The sequence below is a fragment of the Elephantulus edwardii genome, unplaced genomic scaffold (assembly GCF_000299155.1).
Source record: "Elephantulus edwardii isolate Elephantulus edwardi_28Jun2011 unplaced genomic scaffold, EleEdw1.0 scaffold00045, whole genome shotgun sequence".
Taxonomy (NCBI): domain Eukaryota; kingdom Metazoa; phylum Chordata; class Mammalia; order Macroscelidea; family Macroscelididae; genus Elephantulus; species Elephantulus edwardii.
In genome coordinates this window covers 2,914,101-2,930,739 of record NW_006399795.1, presented here as the reverse complement: position 1 = coordinate 2,930,739, position 16,639 = coordinate 2,914,101, and the positions used below count along the sequence as shown (strand labels likewise).

Sequence of the window (16,639 nt, the reverse complement as noted above, 5' to 3'; positions counted from 1 at the left end):
CACCTGATCCAGGCTATAGTCTTCGCAATTACATGGTATGCATCAGAGAGTTGGACAGTGACTAGGGATGATAGAAAGAGAATTGATGCCTTTGAGCTGTGGTGCCGGAGAAGACTGTTGTATATACCATGGACTGCTAGGAGAACAAACAGGTTTGTCCTGGAGAGGGTGAAACCACAATGTTCTCTGGAGTCAAGGATTCTGAGGCTTCGTCTGACATATTTTGGGCATGTTGCAAGGAGAGACTGGTCCTTGGAGAGGGACATCATGTTTGGCAGAGTGGAGAAGCGGCGAAGGAGAGGAAGACCTTTGATGAGATGGATCGATTCTGTCACTGGAGAGGTAGGAATAAGTGCGTTTGAGATGGCTATGTTGGCACAGGATAGAAGAGCATATAGAGCTCTTGTACACAGGGTCACTATGAGTTGCAAGCAACTCGATGGCACATAACAACAACAACAACAACAACAACAACATATTTTGATAAAGCATTTGGTTTATTATTAATATTAAATTTGATATTTGGCTTCCTACATACTGTTCTGTTGTACTGTCTTATTCTCTGTGTCAAGCTATAAATCCAAGCCTCAAGGATGGAGGCATGTAAATTGTAAAGGTATGGAGACTGGACACATCCTTGGCATTAGGCAATACCTTGAGATAATTTCTGTCATTATATTGAGTTCAGAAGGCTAAAGATATCTAGTGGGTAGTGACCTAAGATGTTTCTCAATATCTTACAAATCAAATGACAGGGCCCATAACAGAATTATCTGATCTAAATATCAACAGTGATAAAACTTAATACAATATCATTGATAAGCTTTTAGTATCTTTAAAAGGACATACCAAGGGCTTCTTTCAGTTTTCCTGACCCTCTACTTTACTGACTATAATGTCCTTTTCCACTTATTGGTCCCTCTTAATGACATGTCAATGTCATTGTTGTTCTTATGTGCCTCATATGCTTGCGACTCATAGCGACCCTATGTACAACAGCTCTAAACTCTGCTCTGTCCTGTGCCAATCTCACTGTCTCCGACACACTCATCCCGATTGCCCCAGTCACCAAATCAATCCATCTCCCAGAGGGTCTTCCCCTCCTGCACCTGCCCTCCACCCTCCCAAGCATGATGTCCCTCTCCAAGGACCGATTCCTCCTTACAACATGACCAAAGTATGTCAGACGAAGCCTCAGAATCCTTGCCTCCAAGGAGCAGCCCGGTTTAACCCTCTCCAGGATGAATCTGTTTGTTTTCTTAGCAGTCCATGGCACCCTCAGCACTCTTCTCCAACACCAAAGCTCAAAAGCATCAATTCTCCTTCTATCCTCCCTGGTCATTGTCATTGTCCAGCTCTCTGACACATAATAAGTGATTGCAAAGACGATGGCCTATACCAGACGCACCTTAGTCTCCAGAGACACACCGTTGCTCTTGAGTACTTTAGAGAGGTCCCTAACAGCAGACTTTCCCATCGCAATATGTCTTTTAATTTCCTGGCTGCTGGTGCCAAGAGTGTTGATTGTGGAGCCAAGCAGACTATAGCTTTGAACAATCTCAATTTCTTCACTATCCATCCTGATGCTGCCAATTGGTCCAGTGGTGAGGATATTTGTCTTCTTGACATTGAGCCTCAATCCATATTGAAGGCTGCAGTCCCTGACCCTCAGCAGCAAGCACCTCAGGTCCTCCTCAGTTTCAGCAAGAAGGGTTGTGTCATCTGCATAACGCAGATTGTTTATAGATCTTCCACCAATCCTGATGCCACATTTCTCCTCATAGAGCCCAGCCTCCTGGATGATCTGTTCCACATACAGGTTGAAAAGGTATGGAGACAGGACACATCCCTGGTGTACGTCCTTCACAATTTTGAACCATGCTCTGTTCTGAAGACTGCCTATTGGTTCAAATATAAGTTTCGCCTTAGCACAATCAAGTGTTCTGGGATTCTCATTCTTCTCAGAGTCAGCCACTGTTTGTTATGGTCCACACAATCAAACACCTTTGCATAACCAATGAAGCACAGACAGACATTCCTCATTACACTGGGGAAATCTGCAGTTAGGGACCTCTCCAAACTATTGATGGGTAATAATGTCAGTCTGAGGACTATGGTGCGTCTGAGTCAGGCCATAGTCTTTCCAGTTACTTGCTATGCATCTGAGAGCTGGACAATGAATAAGGATGACAGAAAAAGAATTGATACCTTTGCGCTATGGTGTTGGAGAAGAGCACTGAACATCCCATGGATGGCCAAGAGAATAAAAAGAGAGGGTACAACCAGAGTGTTCTTTGGAGGCAGGATTGATGAGATTTTGCCTCACATACTTTGGGCATGTTGCTAGGAGAGGTTATTCCTTGGAGAGGGATATGATGTTGGGAAGGGTGGAGGGCTGGCAAAGGAAAGGAAGACCGTCAATTAGATGGACTGGCATGGTGACTGCTGCTGTGGGCTCTTGTGTATCAGGAAATGTCAGGACGGCATAGGATAGAAGAGGGTTCAAATCTTTTGTCCATAGGGTTGCTATGAGTCACACTCGACTCAATGGGGCACCTAACAACAATAATAATGACAATTACATGTTGATGGCACATAAAAACAACAATGACATGTCCAATGTAAATAAGATGAAGTCTCATTATCCTCATTTACAAGTGCCTTCAAGTTAACTTTGGCTCATAGCACCTTTGAACAGAAGAACTAAATGTTGATCTGACCCGCTCCATCCTCACAATCTCAATATACTCAAGCTTATTGTGGCTGTCCTTCTCATTGAGGGGTTTATCTCTTTCACAGACCCTCTACATTTCCAAGCATTTATTTCTTTTTCAAGGACTATCCCTTTCTGACACTTTGTCCAAAGCATGTAAGACGAAGTTTCACCATCTTTGCCTCTAATGAGCACTCTGGCTGTACTTCCTCCAGGACAGACTTATTTGTTCTTTTGGCAGATTATAGTCTATTCAGTACTCTTGTTCAATACCACAATTCAAAGGCATCTCCTTTCTGTCGTACCTATTGATTGTCCATCTTCCAGCTACATATAAAGCAATTGAAATTCTGTGGTTCAAATTAGTGCACTTTAATCTCTAAATGGACATCCTTGTTTTTTAACATTTTAAAGAGGTCCTTGACAACAGATTTGCATAATGCAGCATGTCTTATGATTTCTTGTCTGCTGCTACCCTGGGTGTTAATTTTGGATTCGAGTAAAATGAAATTATTGACAATTTCAGTATTTTTTTTCCATCTATCATGATGTTGCCTATTGGTCCAATAGTGATAATTCTTCCTTTCTTAGGGTTGAGATCCATATCGAAGGCTATAGTCTTTGATCTTCTACTGCAAACACTTCTAGTCCTCCTTACTTTCAGTAAGCAAGGTTGTGTCATCTATCTACCACAGGCTGTTGATGATTCTTCCTCCAATCCTGAGGAATATATTCCTCTATAGTGAAGCTTCTAGAATTATTTGCTCAGCATTCACATTGAATAGGTATGAACATATAATGCTGTCACACACCTTTTCTGATTTCAAGCCATGTTGTATCCTCTTGTTCTGTTGAGATGAAGATGACTGCTTGTTGGTCTATGTATTGGTTTCAGCTGAGCACAACTAGATGTTTTGAAATTCCCATTTCCCCTCTCAATGTTGTGCATAATAAAGCATCTTTCCAGCAGTCTGTGCTTTCAGCTAAAAGCCATTTGACATCATCCATATATTTCTTGCTACACAGCCTTTTCTGAATCTGCTTTGAATTTCTGGCTGTTGATTGTAAATGTACCACATCATCTGTCTTTGAATAATTTTCAGCAAGATTTTGTGTGTAATAGTAATGATATTGTTTGATAATTTCTCCACTTTATCAGATCACCTTGATAATTTCTCCACTTTATCAGATCACCTTATTTTGGAATGGACATAAACATGTATTGTTCCCAATCAGTTGATCAGGTAGCTGTCTTCCAAATTTGTTCATATAGACAAGTGAACACATTCAGGACTGTATCTGTTTGCTGAAAATCTTTAAGTGGTATTCAGTCAATTCGTGAAGTCTTATTCTTTGCCAATGCCTTCAGTAGAGTGTGAATATTTTCCTTCAGTACTATTGGTTCTTGATCATATGCTACTTCCTGAAATGGTTCAGTTTCAACCAATTCTTTTTGGTACAGTGACTCTGTGTATTCTATCTTCTTTAATGCTTCTTGTATCATTCACTATTTTGCCACTGTCTTCTTCAATATTACAACTCAAAGCTTGAATTTGTTCTTCAGTTCTTTTAGTTTGAGAAATGTCAAGCATGTCCTTTCTTCTTGTTTTTCTAACTTCAGGTCTTTGTACATTTCGTTATAATACTTTGTTTTGTGGTCTTGAATTGTCTTTTGTTCAGCTTCCTTATTTCATCATGTCTGGCTTTTGCTTTAGCTTCACTATATTGAAGAGCAAGTCTGAGTCTCTTCTCATATCCATTTTGGTCTTTTATTTTTTTTTCTTTGTCTTTCTCATGATCTTTTGATTTCTCCATGGATGATGTCCTCTATTCCATGACTTATCTGGTCTTTGATCATTAGTGTTCAATGAATCAGATCTATTCTTGAAATGTTTTTAAATTCATGTGGATAAGGATGACAGAAAAATAGATGCCTTTGAGCTGTTGTGTTGGAGAAGAGAACTGAACATCCCATGGACAGCCAAGAGAAAAAAACATATATTTTGAAGAAGGTGCAGCTGGAGGGCTCTTTGGAGACAAGACTGATAAGGCTTTGCCTCATATACTTTGGGCATGTTGCTAGAAGGGACTATTCCTTGGAGAAAAACATGATGCTGGGAAGGGTTGAGGGTCAGAGAAGGAAAGGAAGACCTCAACAAAGTGGATTGACATGATAATGGGCTCTTGCATGTCAGGAAGTGTGAGTATGCACAGGATAGAACAGGGTTCAGATCCACTGTTTATAGTGCTGGTATGAGTCATATTCGACTTGACAGCCTCTAATAACGAACAATAAACTCAAGGTTATATTTTGGCTCTGGTGAACTTGTTTTAGTTTTCTTCAGACAATTTGAACTTGCATATGAATAAACTGATGGTATGTTCCACAGTCAGCCCCTTGTCTTGTTTTGACTACTGATATTGAACTTCTCCACTGTCTCTTTCCACAGATGTTGTCATTTGGTTCCTTTGTGAAGTCCACACGTATGGTTGTCATTTATATATATATTTTAAAAAGTATTTGCAGTAAATAAAGAATTCATTGTACAAAATTCTATCACATGATCTCCAGCCTCATTTCTGCCACTAAGGTCATATTTTCCAACCACCTATGCTTCTTTTTATTTCCAACTTTTGTGTTCCAGTCACCAATTATTATTAATGTATCTTGAGTGTATGTTTGATTATTTCTGACTGACTGCAGAAGTAGAAACTCTCAGTTTCTTTATCTTTGGCATAAGTGGTTGGCATTTATATTTGCATAATAGCTTTATTAGCAAGTCTTCTTTGTATTGATATGGATACTACTCTATCACAAATTATATATCAGGATAGATTTCACAATGTTCTTTTTTCCCGCTTTTTAAATTTTTATTGTATTATTTTTACGTGTACCATCAAATCAGATCTGACTGGTACAGGAGGAGATTGCCCCCTCCTTCTCCAGCAGAGCATCTGGTACCTCTGGGATTGCAGTGCAGCATCTTGCCACTAGGCCACCAGAGCTCCCACAATGTTCTTTTAAACTATGAATTCTACATCATATAAATTTATCATTCCCAGATCATATGATTGTGTGATTCAAAATTACCTATACCAGTATATTTCAGCTCACTAGTGGCTAGGAAGGGAGCTCTGGTGGCTTAGTGGCAAGAAGCTGTGCTGCAATACCAAAGGTACTCAGTTCAAATTCACCAGCTTCTCTGAGGTGGAAAGAAGAGCAATCCTTTAATGTGATTAACTGCCTCTGAAAACCCACCAGAGGGTCAGCTATGGGTCGGTTCTGACTTGATGGTACACAACAACAACCATGCCTAGGATGTTGATCTTTATGCATTCCATTTTATTTTTTACAACTTCCAATTTCCTGGATTCATACTTTATACACTCCACATTCCAATTATTAATGGATGATTGCAACTCTTTTACTTCATTTTGAGTCTTGCCACATCAGCAAATGAAGGTGTCTCCCAGGGTGAAAGCTTTACTTCATCCATCATTGGCCACCTCTTCTCCAGTTGCATTTTGTGTGCCTTCCAATCTGAGTGGTTTATCTGGCACCATCCTGAGCAATACTGCAATGTAACATAGGGATTTTGAGTGCCTGTTTTTTTCAGAAGTGAATAGCCAGTCCTGTTTCCAAGAGTGTCTTAGTCTGGATATGCTGCTGAAATCTTTGCACTAACAGTGATCTTGCTGGTATTTGAAATATCAGTGGCCTATCTAACCAGCTAGTAGTGGATCCTGGCTGTATTTCTTCTAAAACTGATTTGCTCATTATTCTTGTAGTCCACTGTGTATTCAATATTCTTGGCCAAAAGCGCAGTTTTAATGCATCAGTTCTGTCTTGTTTCCCTCACTGGCTAACTTTCACTTGAATACAGGGCTGAAAAGATCATAGCTTTTTCATTAAAGCAGTATTTTTAATTTTTAAAACTTCAAAGCAATCTTTTTTGCAGTATATATGTTCAACGTAATCTGTATATGCTGACTCGACGGCACATAACAACAACAACACTTTCATGGATGTTGTATCAATTTTACTAAGTGAATGAAATGAGTAAGAATTATTTTTTCATTTATTATGATGCTTTTTACAGATCTATTGCTGATAGTTGCAACCTAGTCAATTCCAACTCTCAGTAACCCTCTAGGTGCAGAGTAGAACAGCTTTAAAAAGTTTTCAAGGTTGTGATGATTTGGAAGCAAATGGCCAGATTTGTCTTCCAAGATACTGCTGGATGAGTTTGAACTGTCAGCCTTTTGCCTAGAAGTCAAGTGTTTGTTCATGGGCACCACCTAGAAAACGGTTTATAGGTCTTTGTGTGAGTGTTTTAATTTTCTTCTCATCAAAGTGTAATTCATATTAAAGGATGCAGCACTGACCTTCATCAGTGCTTCATTTTGGGTTTTTTTGGCAAGCGAGATGTGTCATCTGCTCATGGCAATATGTTAAGAGGAACCCCTCTGATCCATATCCCATTTTCTTTTTATTTTTTTAATTTTTAAATTTTTATTGTATTATCTTTACGTGTACCGTCAAATCAGATCTGACTGGTACAGGAGGAGACTGCCCCCTCCTTCTCCAGCAGAGCATCTGGTGGATTTGAACCGCATACTTCTGGGATTGCAGTGCAGTGTCTTACATATCCCATTTTCTTAATGTTATTGTTGTTAAGTGCCAGTGAAGTTGTTTGTGGATTTATAGCTAGAGCGGCCTAGTTAGTCCATAATGAGTTGCACTGATCATTTAAGGTTGCATCTCTCTGTTGATTGGAATACAAGTGAGAAAGCTTGCTAATATGGAGCTCTGGTGGTCTAGTGGCAAGAAGCTGCGCTTCAATCCCAAAGGCATGTGGTTCAAATCCACCCACTGCTCCATAGGAGAAGGATGGGCAATAACTCCCCATGTGATTAACTGCCTCTGAAAAGCCACTGGAGGGTCAGCTATGGGTCTGTTCTGACTTGATGGTAAACAACTATATAGATATACTATTAAGGCCTATATAGTCTTCAATATAGACTGGAGTTAAACATTAAGAAGACAAAGATTCTCACCAATGGGCCAACTGGCAGCACCATGACGAATGAAGAGATTGAGGTTGTTAACAATTTCAGCTTGCTCATCTCCATGATAACACTCTTGGTATGAGCTATCAGGAAATAAAAAAGCAAATTGTATTGAGGAAATCTGCTGTTAAGGACCTCTCCAGAGTGCTGAGGAGCAATGATGTTAGTCTTCAGAAGAATTGATGCCTTTGAATTGTGGTGCTGGAGAAGAGTACTAAACATACTTTGGACAGCCAGGAGAACAAATAGGTCTGTCTTGGAGAGGGTGAAACCAAGTTTCTCCTTGGAGGTTAGGATTTTTTTGAATCTTTGTCTCACACACGGTGGGTACGTGGCCAGGAGGGATGGTCTTTGGAAAAGGACATCATGCTTGGAAGGGTAGAGGGACAGGACAGTAGAGGAAGACCTTGGATGAGATGGATTGCCATGACAACTGGAGCGATGGAACCCATCGTCTGTCAGTGAACTTGTCAGAATCAATGAAACTGGCTCAGTAGATATGGCAGGGTTCAGAGCTGTTGTACATAGATAGGGTCACTACAAGTTGCAGGCAACTCCATGGCACATAACAACAACAATCTCTCATATAATAGCAACATTCTCTCTCTTTCTCTGGTGGCCTAATGGCAAGAAGTTGTGCCGCAAACTCGAAGACACGCGGTTTGAAGCCACCAGCTACTCCGCAGGTAAAGGATGGGCAATCTCCTCCTTTGGGACTGCCTAGCTCTGAAAACCCCCCAGAGGGTCAGCTATGGTTTGGTTCTGATTCAATGCCACATAACAATAACAGTAACAATAACAAAGACTATATATATAACTACACACACATGAAAGGACAGACTTTCTTTTTTTTTTTTAAATTTTTATTTTATTATTTTTGTGTGAGTGTACCGTCAAAATCAGATCTGACTGGTACAGGAGGAGACTGTCCCTCCTTCCCCGGCAGAGCATCTGGTGGATTCGAACCGTGTGCCTCTGAGATTGTAGTTGCAGCTCCTTGCCACTAGGCCACCAGAGCTCCCCTAAGGACAGACTTTCGATCTTCCTCTAAAGCAGAGATCTAGCGAAAATTGTGTGAGGTTACCGGTACACCTATATCCGCGGGTTCCCGCTCCCCATCGACCCGCTCAGGTCCAACTACTTTAGTCTGGGCTGGAGAGCGAGCGTGAAGGAGTTTGGGAGAAGCCTCGCCCCGCGGCGATGGATTAGTCAGGCCTCAGAAAGATGGCGTCCTCGGAGCAAGCAGAGCAACCAAGCCAGGTAAGGAGAGTCGGACTCTCCTGCTGTAGCGGCGGGGACCCCTGCTGGAGGGGGCTTTCGGCGCACTGCTGTAAAGCAGGTGGAGACCCCGAACTTTCGAAGCTGGGGACCCCGACCTCTTGTCCCCTCTCGAGCCCCGCCCATCCCCGGGTCCTCCTCGCTCGGCCCCTCCCCCTGTGACCCCTCTTTGACCACATTCCACAGCTTTAGTTAGGGGGCTTGCTCGTGTCTGGCGGGCCCCAGCTTCCCGCCTGCTGCTCCCTCCAGCCATACTCAAGGCGCAGGATGTTGAGGAGCCCTCAACCTTGAGCTGCGAGGGCTCTTGCTTGAGCTGCGAGGGTGAGAGGCTTGCTCGTTTCTTCTTCCCCCCCGGGGAGGAGCCTGACTCCTTCAAGATGCCCTCTCCCCTACATCTTTGCGTCGCGTGGTTGCTCTGTTGCTAATCTCCTTGTGTTTGGTCAGTTTTGGCTCCTTTCGCCAAGTTGGAAGGTGGGGAGTGCACTTGGACCCTCTCTAGGTTGAGAGGAAGGGGACACTCTGTAAGTAAACAGCACACGCTATCAAGCCTTTGGCTGAGTATCCAACCTTGTTTCATTGGGTTTGGCTTTCTCGGCCGAGAGTTCTCCTCTAGCCTTTGACCCACAGAATCAGTGAGCTCAGTCGCGCGCCAGTGTAGACCAGGGTTCACGCTTGTGCGTCTGCTGTTGGAAAGCAGTGGACGATAAGGCCTCTGAAGGGATTTGTAGTCCAAAGGTGGGGTGGAGTGAAGTGAGGAGGTGTGAAAGGAGTTAAACGCACCTTCTCCTTCCTGAGTATATGTATAGCCTGCTGTGCGCAGTTTAGGTTTGTGACTTCTTTAAAGCTCATTGTAACTTTTATGCAGAGAGATGATTAACTCTCATTTTGTAGACAAATGCATTTTAAGGTTCTGTCACATGCCTAAAATCATACACCCAATTGAGTCTGGAATGGCACCTAGCCATAATGTTTATGTTTATAGTTAGATTTAAACAGAGGAAGAAGAAAATGGTTTCAGCCAGACACCTCATCATCTTTCACTTCCTTGAAACACCTTTCAGAGTTTCCTGCAGCTTAATGGCATATCACTTTCTTCGAGACTGAACACCACCAGCCAGTGTTTCTTACTGTTTATTCTTCCTCATGAGTCTTTTAGAGGAACTGCATTTAAAGGCATCAGTTATGTCCGGCAGTAGGAGGATTAACTAGGGTTGGCCCTTTCACTGTCATAAGGTCTGGAATTTGGGAACCATGGGACCCCCTTTTCCTGCTTTAATCCCCCTGAGTTTGCTGAAATGCTGAGGGTTTTCAGGGTCTGGGCTTCTCAGGCCTGTTGATAAGAAACAACCACAGGTTGGAATCGAGTATTTTCAGGAAATTTAATTTGCCGGTGCTATGAAAGCCACTAAAAGTCTTGCCACTTGGAACCATTGCAGTGCCAAGGAGTCTGGCAGTTTTGTCTTCGTTCAGATGGAGAAGGAGCTAAGTCCCTTTAAGGGGGCTTGGTCAGCACTTACTTAGTTTTCAGTTTTGCTTCTCCTTTCCAAAGCTGGTAGAGATGGTATTGCATTAGAATAAGCTGGGAGCGACACTTGCCCTCTTGAGTTCTCCATTGAAATTCTGTCTGTGCCTAAACTTGCAAAAGGATGCTTAAAAAAATATATTGTGGAGAAAAATTTATGCACACCAAAATATCTGCCGATTTATACTGTCCATATAACAATTTACACATTTACCCTTCAGTGATGTTGATTAGGTTTTGGGGGGTTTTTTGTGTGCCACTGTTATCCTATCATTTTCCAAGGTATTCTACTATTGTGTATTTAAACTTAAATTCTGCAGTGCTTGGTTTGTGGAAGGCCAAAGTTGTAGTAGAGCATTAGCTCCTTTTTGATTCTTGGTGTAATTCAGATGCCTTTTGAGTTCTTTCTAATCAGTAAACTAGTCTTCTGGTGTTTTTCCCTCAGGAAGAGTTCAGTTTAAAGTAGATTACAGCTGCCACATGGGCCTGGCAAGGGGCGTATTGCCCTCTGGACTTTTGTGGAGCACCAGGAAATTTGCCTAATCCTAATGATTTACCTAAAATAATCAGTCATAAGTCATGGTTCAGCCACCACAGTATCCTAGTGGCTGAAGCCCCAAAACCAATCCTGTAAGCTTTTAAAGTCTGCTGTTGTTTTCCAGTCTCAGTCATAGTCCCTTGCCAGTTTCTGCCTGCAACAATGATGAATTCTCTCTGTCACCGATTATGATTGGATGATTCTGTTTCCAAATGGTAGAAATGAAAGCCATGGCAGTGATTCAGTGAAACACTTCCAGCGTCATGCTGATGGTTTCCTTGTTCTGGAATGACCTGTCTGTTCTATTTATGTCTTAAAACAAAGGCCTTGATAGAATGTGTTCCACTTGTTGTTATGTGCCATCGGGTCACTTTTGACTCGTAGCAACCCTATATGTACAACAGCTCTGAAACCTGCTCTATCTTGAGCAAAGCTCATTGTTTCTGATGACCCTCTCCAAGGATTGGTCCCTCCTTGTAACATGCCCAGAGTGTGTCAGATAGAGCTTCAGAATCCTTGCCTCCAAAGAGTATTCTGGTTTCACCCTCTCTAGGATGAACCTATTTATTCTCCTAGCTATCCATGGTATATTCAATACTTTTCTCCAGCACCACAACTCAAAGGCATCAATTCTTCTGTCATCCCTAGTCACTGTCCAGCTTTCTGCTACATAGCAAGTAATTGTGAAGACCATGGCCTAGAGTTTTTTCCCCCACCTAGGAAACAGTTAATTTAAATTCACCTCTCTTCTACCACCCAAAAAAGACCCCATTGGTGTAGCTTTGACTCATAGCAACCCTATAAGACAAGTAGACTTGTCACATAGTGCCTGCAAAGCTGTTATTCAGTGCCCCTCCCCCACTATTATGTATTATGTGCCACAAAGTGAACCAAGTGAACCAACTCTCTCCTTAGCAATTGTTTATTTTATTTTCAGATCCTCATCATCCTGGTTTTCCAGTTCTCCAGTCAAAGCAAAATGGGATTGAAATAATTATTTGAATAATTAACTGCTAAACCTAGTTTGTACATGAGAAGAGCTGTATAGGTCAGACCTGTGGAACTGAGAAAGTAGTATTCTGTCTCATAGGAAGCTTATTGGCCTTGTGGCATCAGTCTCTGGTTTCAAAAGATTAAGGGTGAAATGCAGAGCATGGTCTCTGAAGCCAGACTCCTTAGTTTAGTGTCTAGTTCCACTGCTTACCAGATGTATCATCTTGGACAAATTACTTCTTTGATCTTAATTTTTCCACATGTAAAGGGAATGGTAGTGACACCTGTTTCACAGCGTTACTTTGAGGAACAATGAGTGAATTTATTAAAAGTACTTCAAACAGTGCCTGACACAGAGTGAGAATATTATTCAGTAATTATTCCGGGGAGATAAAATTACTAACAGAAAGGTTAGAAAGTTCAGGTCTACCTAGGGCATTCTGCTTCCAAAATTTCAACTGGTCAAGTCCTGTGAACCACAATTCTGCTGTGACATAAATGAGCTCACCAGGAGTCAGGGTTGACTCAACAGCAACTGGTATTATTCAGTAGACTGGATTTTTTCATTCACAAAATGCATCTAAACCTTAACTCAAGCTACATTGTAACATCTTTTGGGATGTGATGTTTCTTTCTTTTTAAAAAATTGTATTTTGAATGAAAGTGAAGAGCAGATTGATTTTCCATTTAATTACTCATAAACGTTTTGTTGTATGGCACTAATTATGATACCCTAAATGTATCCGTATTCTTCCATGAGCTCCCTGTGATTCTTGTATCTATTAATATACCTACTCTTTCCTTTTTTCTGAGACTTATCCTTGGACTACTGCCGCCTTTTTAAGATCTTGGTTGGTTGATCATGTAGGCTGTGATTTTTCATATCTACACCAGTAGTCCAATAAACCTGTTCTTTTATTTGTACTGAAATAACTTACTTGAAATTTAGAGAAACAGCCTGAATGTTGAGATTTATCCCAGTTGTCCTTTGTGACTTTTAGATTTCAGTGAAATACTTTTTCCTAATGGTAAATAAACTGTTCTCTTTTTTAAAATTTTATTTATTCCTCAAAACAGTTTGAGTTATTACATTTATTGCTTCATATCTTTTTTCTTGTTTTCTCACATTGCTCTATTCTGAACAGCTAATCTCTTATCAAGGCCCCTTCTAGTCTAGTCAGACCAGTGGAAAGGGAAAATATTTCCCTTATTTCTATACTATTCCACTTATTTTTCTGTCTACATTGAAGGGCAGAGTTATGATGAATGTGATTATTTAACAGTTGTTGAATATTGAATATTATTACAAAACAGATTTTCAGTATGTTGGGGTACACCAGGTATAATAAATTTTGGATTGAGAGAATGATGAGGCATGAAAAGAAGAACATAGTGAAATGATAAGAGACTGGAAGACACTACTTTGTATCCACACAGACTTTGGTTTGCACTCCTACTACTCACCACCTGTTGGACTTGTTTCTGTGCCATCCTGAGCATCGATTTTTTCCTTGTAAAATGTGAGTAGGACTCACTGGGTGGTGCAAATGGTTAAGAGCTCGTCTATCTATCTGAAAAGGTTGGTTCTTCAAGCCCACCACAGGTGCCTCAGGTAATAGACCTGGCAGTCTGCTCCTGATAGTCTTGAAACCAATGCAGCAAAAGTTCTACTCTGCAACTAATAATCACAACAAAATTGGAGTGATAATAATTACTCCAGAAGATTGATTGAAATTACAGATTTAAAGAGCAGCTGGCATGAAATTGGAAAAAACCCAAAAAACAAATCTAAATTCATCGCTACTATTTTGATTCCTATTCAACATCAAGAAAACAGATTCTCACCATTGAGCTTGTTGGTTGGCAGCTTCATGATAGACAGAGAAGAGATTGAAATTGTTAAATGTTCTTGCTTGGCCCCACAATCAACACTCTTGGTACCAGCAGCCAGGAAGTTAAAAGATGAATTGCAAAACAACTGTGAGATACCATCTCACCCCAGTAAGAATAGCAAAAATTAACAGAACAGCCAACATCAAATGCTGGCGAGGTTATGGAGAAACTGGAACCCTTATTCACTGTTGGTGGGAGTGTAAAATGGTGCAACCACTATGGAAGGCTATATGGTGCTTTCTCAAAAAGTTGCAAATGGAAATACCATTTGACCCAGCAGTTCCACTACTGGGAATTTATCCTAAAGAACCCATAACTGCCACTGAGGCAGATATATGCATATCCATGTTTATTGTGGCATTGTTTGCAATTGCAAAGAGCTAGAAACAACCCAAGTGCCCATCAACAAACGAATGCATAGAGAAGCTCTGGTATACTCACACAATGGATTATGATGCAGCCTTGAAAAACAAGGAATTAATGAAATATTATACACAATGGGTGACCCTGAAGGACATGCTGAGTGAAATATCTCAGTCACAAAAGGACTGAGCATAGGACCACTGTTGTAAAATGGGACTGACATCAGGGTTGAGGGAAGACAAAAGGAGGGGAGGAATGATATATATTGCGTTGAAACAGATGAGGGAGAGAACTGTTTAAAAGGCATATATGAATGGGTATTCTTGCCATTACAGAATTCCAGAGTGAAGGCTGCATAGTGAAATGAACTTGAGGGGAGAGATTGCATAACAATGAAAGAGGTTTTCTTTTTCTTTTCAAGGAGAAGAGTGAATTGGTGAGGAAGGTGTGCAAAGGAAAAAGTGTAACAATGAATGGAAACCCTAAGTCTCTATAAACTTTCATTTAAATTAATTTTTAAGAAAAATGAATTTGCAGTAGGAAAGTCTTCTGTCAGAGACCTTTCTAGTGCACTGAAGAGCAATAATGTCAGACCGGAGACTAAGATGCCTCTGACACAGGCTCTGGTCTTTACAATTACTTGCTGCATGTCAGAGAGCTGGGCAGTGACTAAGGGTGATAGAAGAAGAATCAATGCCCTTGAGTTGAGCTGCCAGAGAAGAGTGTTGAACATACCATGCACTACTAGGAGAGCAAACAGGTCAGTCTTGAGGAGGGTGAAACCACATTGCTCCCTGGAAACAGGATTTTGAAGCTCTGTCTCATATACTTTGGGCACATGGACAGTATGGATCAGTCCTTGGGGAAGGACATCATGCTTGAATGGGTGGAAGGACAGCACAGAAGATGACCTTCGATGAGATGGATTGACTCAGTGACTGGAGAAATGGGATTAGGTCTGTCAGAGACGATGAGAGCAGCTTGAGATAGAGCAGGATTCTGAGTTTTTTTTTAAAATTTTTTTAAAAAAATTTTATTTTTTTGTGTGAGTGTACCATCAAATCAGATCTGACTGGTACAGGAGGAGATTGTCCCTCCTTCCCCGGCAGAGCATCTGGTGGATTCAAACCGTGCACCTCTGGGATTGTAGTTGCAGCTCCTTGCCACTAAGCTGCCAGAGCTCCCCAGGATTCTGAGTTTTTGTATATAGAGTCTCTATGAGTTGTGGGCGACTCGATGACACATAGCAACAACAACAATGACAACATGCACTTCATAGTAAAACTATATGCCATCGAATTTTCAGTAACATGGAGAAAGATCGAAAATGTCAAAGATTTAATTTTACTTGGATCCACAATCAGCACCCATAGTTACAGCAGTCAAGAAATCAAAAGATGTATTGAATTGAGCAAATGTGTGCTGTTCAGGACATCTTTAAATTGCTCAAGAGCAAGGATGTCAGTTTAAGGACTAAGGTGTTCCTGATCCAGGCCAGGGTATTTTTCAGTTACTTCATATACATGTGAAAATTGGACAGTGAATAAGAAAGGCTGAAGAAGAATGGATGCTTTCAAACTGTTGTGTGGGCAAAGAGGCTGAAATATACTGTGCACTGACAAAGGAACAAACAAATCTGTCATGGAGGAAGTGCAGCTAGGGTGTTCCTTAGAACCAAGAGTGCTGTAACTTTGTCTTACGTACTTAAAGTATGTTGTTAGGAAGAGCCAGTCCTTGAAAAAGAGCATTTTTTTGAAAAGTGGAGAATCAGAGAAGGAAAGGTGGAGGGTCAGAGAAGGAGAGGAAGACTCTCAGAGACAAATTGACACAGTGATTATAATAGTGAATTTGAGCATGATAGAAATTGTGAGGATGGTGCACGATTGGGAAGGTTGAGATTTGTTGTAGTCAAGTTGATGGCACCTAGCAGCAGCAGTCTTATAGAGATAGATTGCCAGGTTCTGTAATGCCACTGAGTGGATTTAAACCTTTTGGTTAATAGCTGAGAACAAGCCATTTCTGACAGCCAAGGGTCTTTAGCACATAATAAAGTACCTGGTAATTTTTAGTTTCTTTTTTCAAGTCTCTACATTTGAACAACATGTCCAAAGTATGTCAGACGAAGCCCCAGAATCCTTGCCTCCAAGGAGCAGCCTGGTTTAACCCTCTCTAGGATGAATCTATTTGTTTTCTTGGCAGTCCATGGTACATTCAGTACTCTTCTCCAGCACCACAGTTCAAAGGCGTCAATTCTCCTTCTATCCTCCCT

General features: G+C 41.1%; 1 protein-coding gene across 1 annotated transcript in view; it reads left to right on the top strand.

Annotated features, from left to right (window-relative positions):
• Nucleotides 1-8,992: 8,992 nt before the first annotated feature.
• PEX14 (peroxisomal biogenesis factor 14) overlaps nt 8,993-16,639 on the top strand; it is a 227,786-nt gene continuing 220,139 nt past the window's right edge. Inside the window, exon 1 of the mRNA XM_006885762.1 lies at nt 8,993-9,043. Within this exon, the coding sequence (XP_006885824.1) occupies nt 9,008-9,043 (36 nt within the window). The 5' untranslated portion in view covers nt 8,993-9,007. The remainder of the gene's footprint in view (nt 9,044-16,639) is intronic.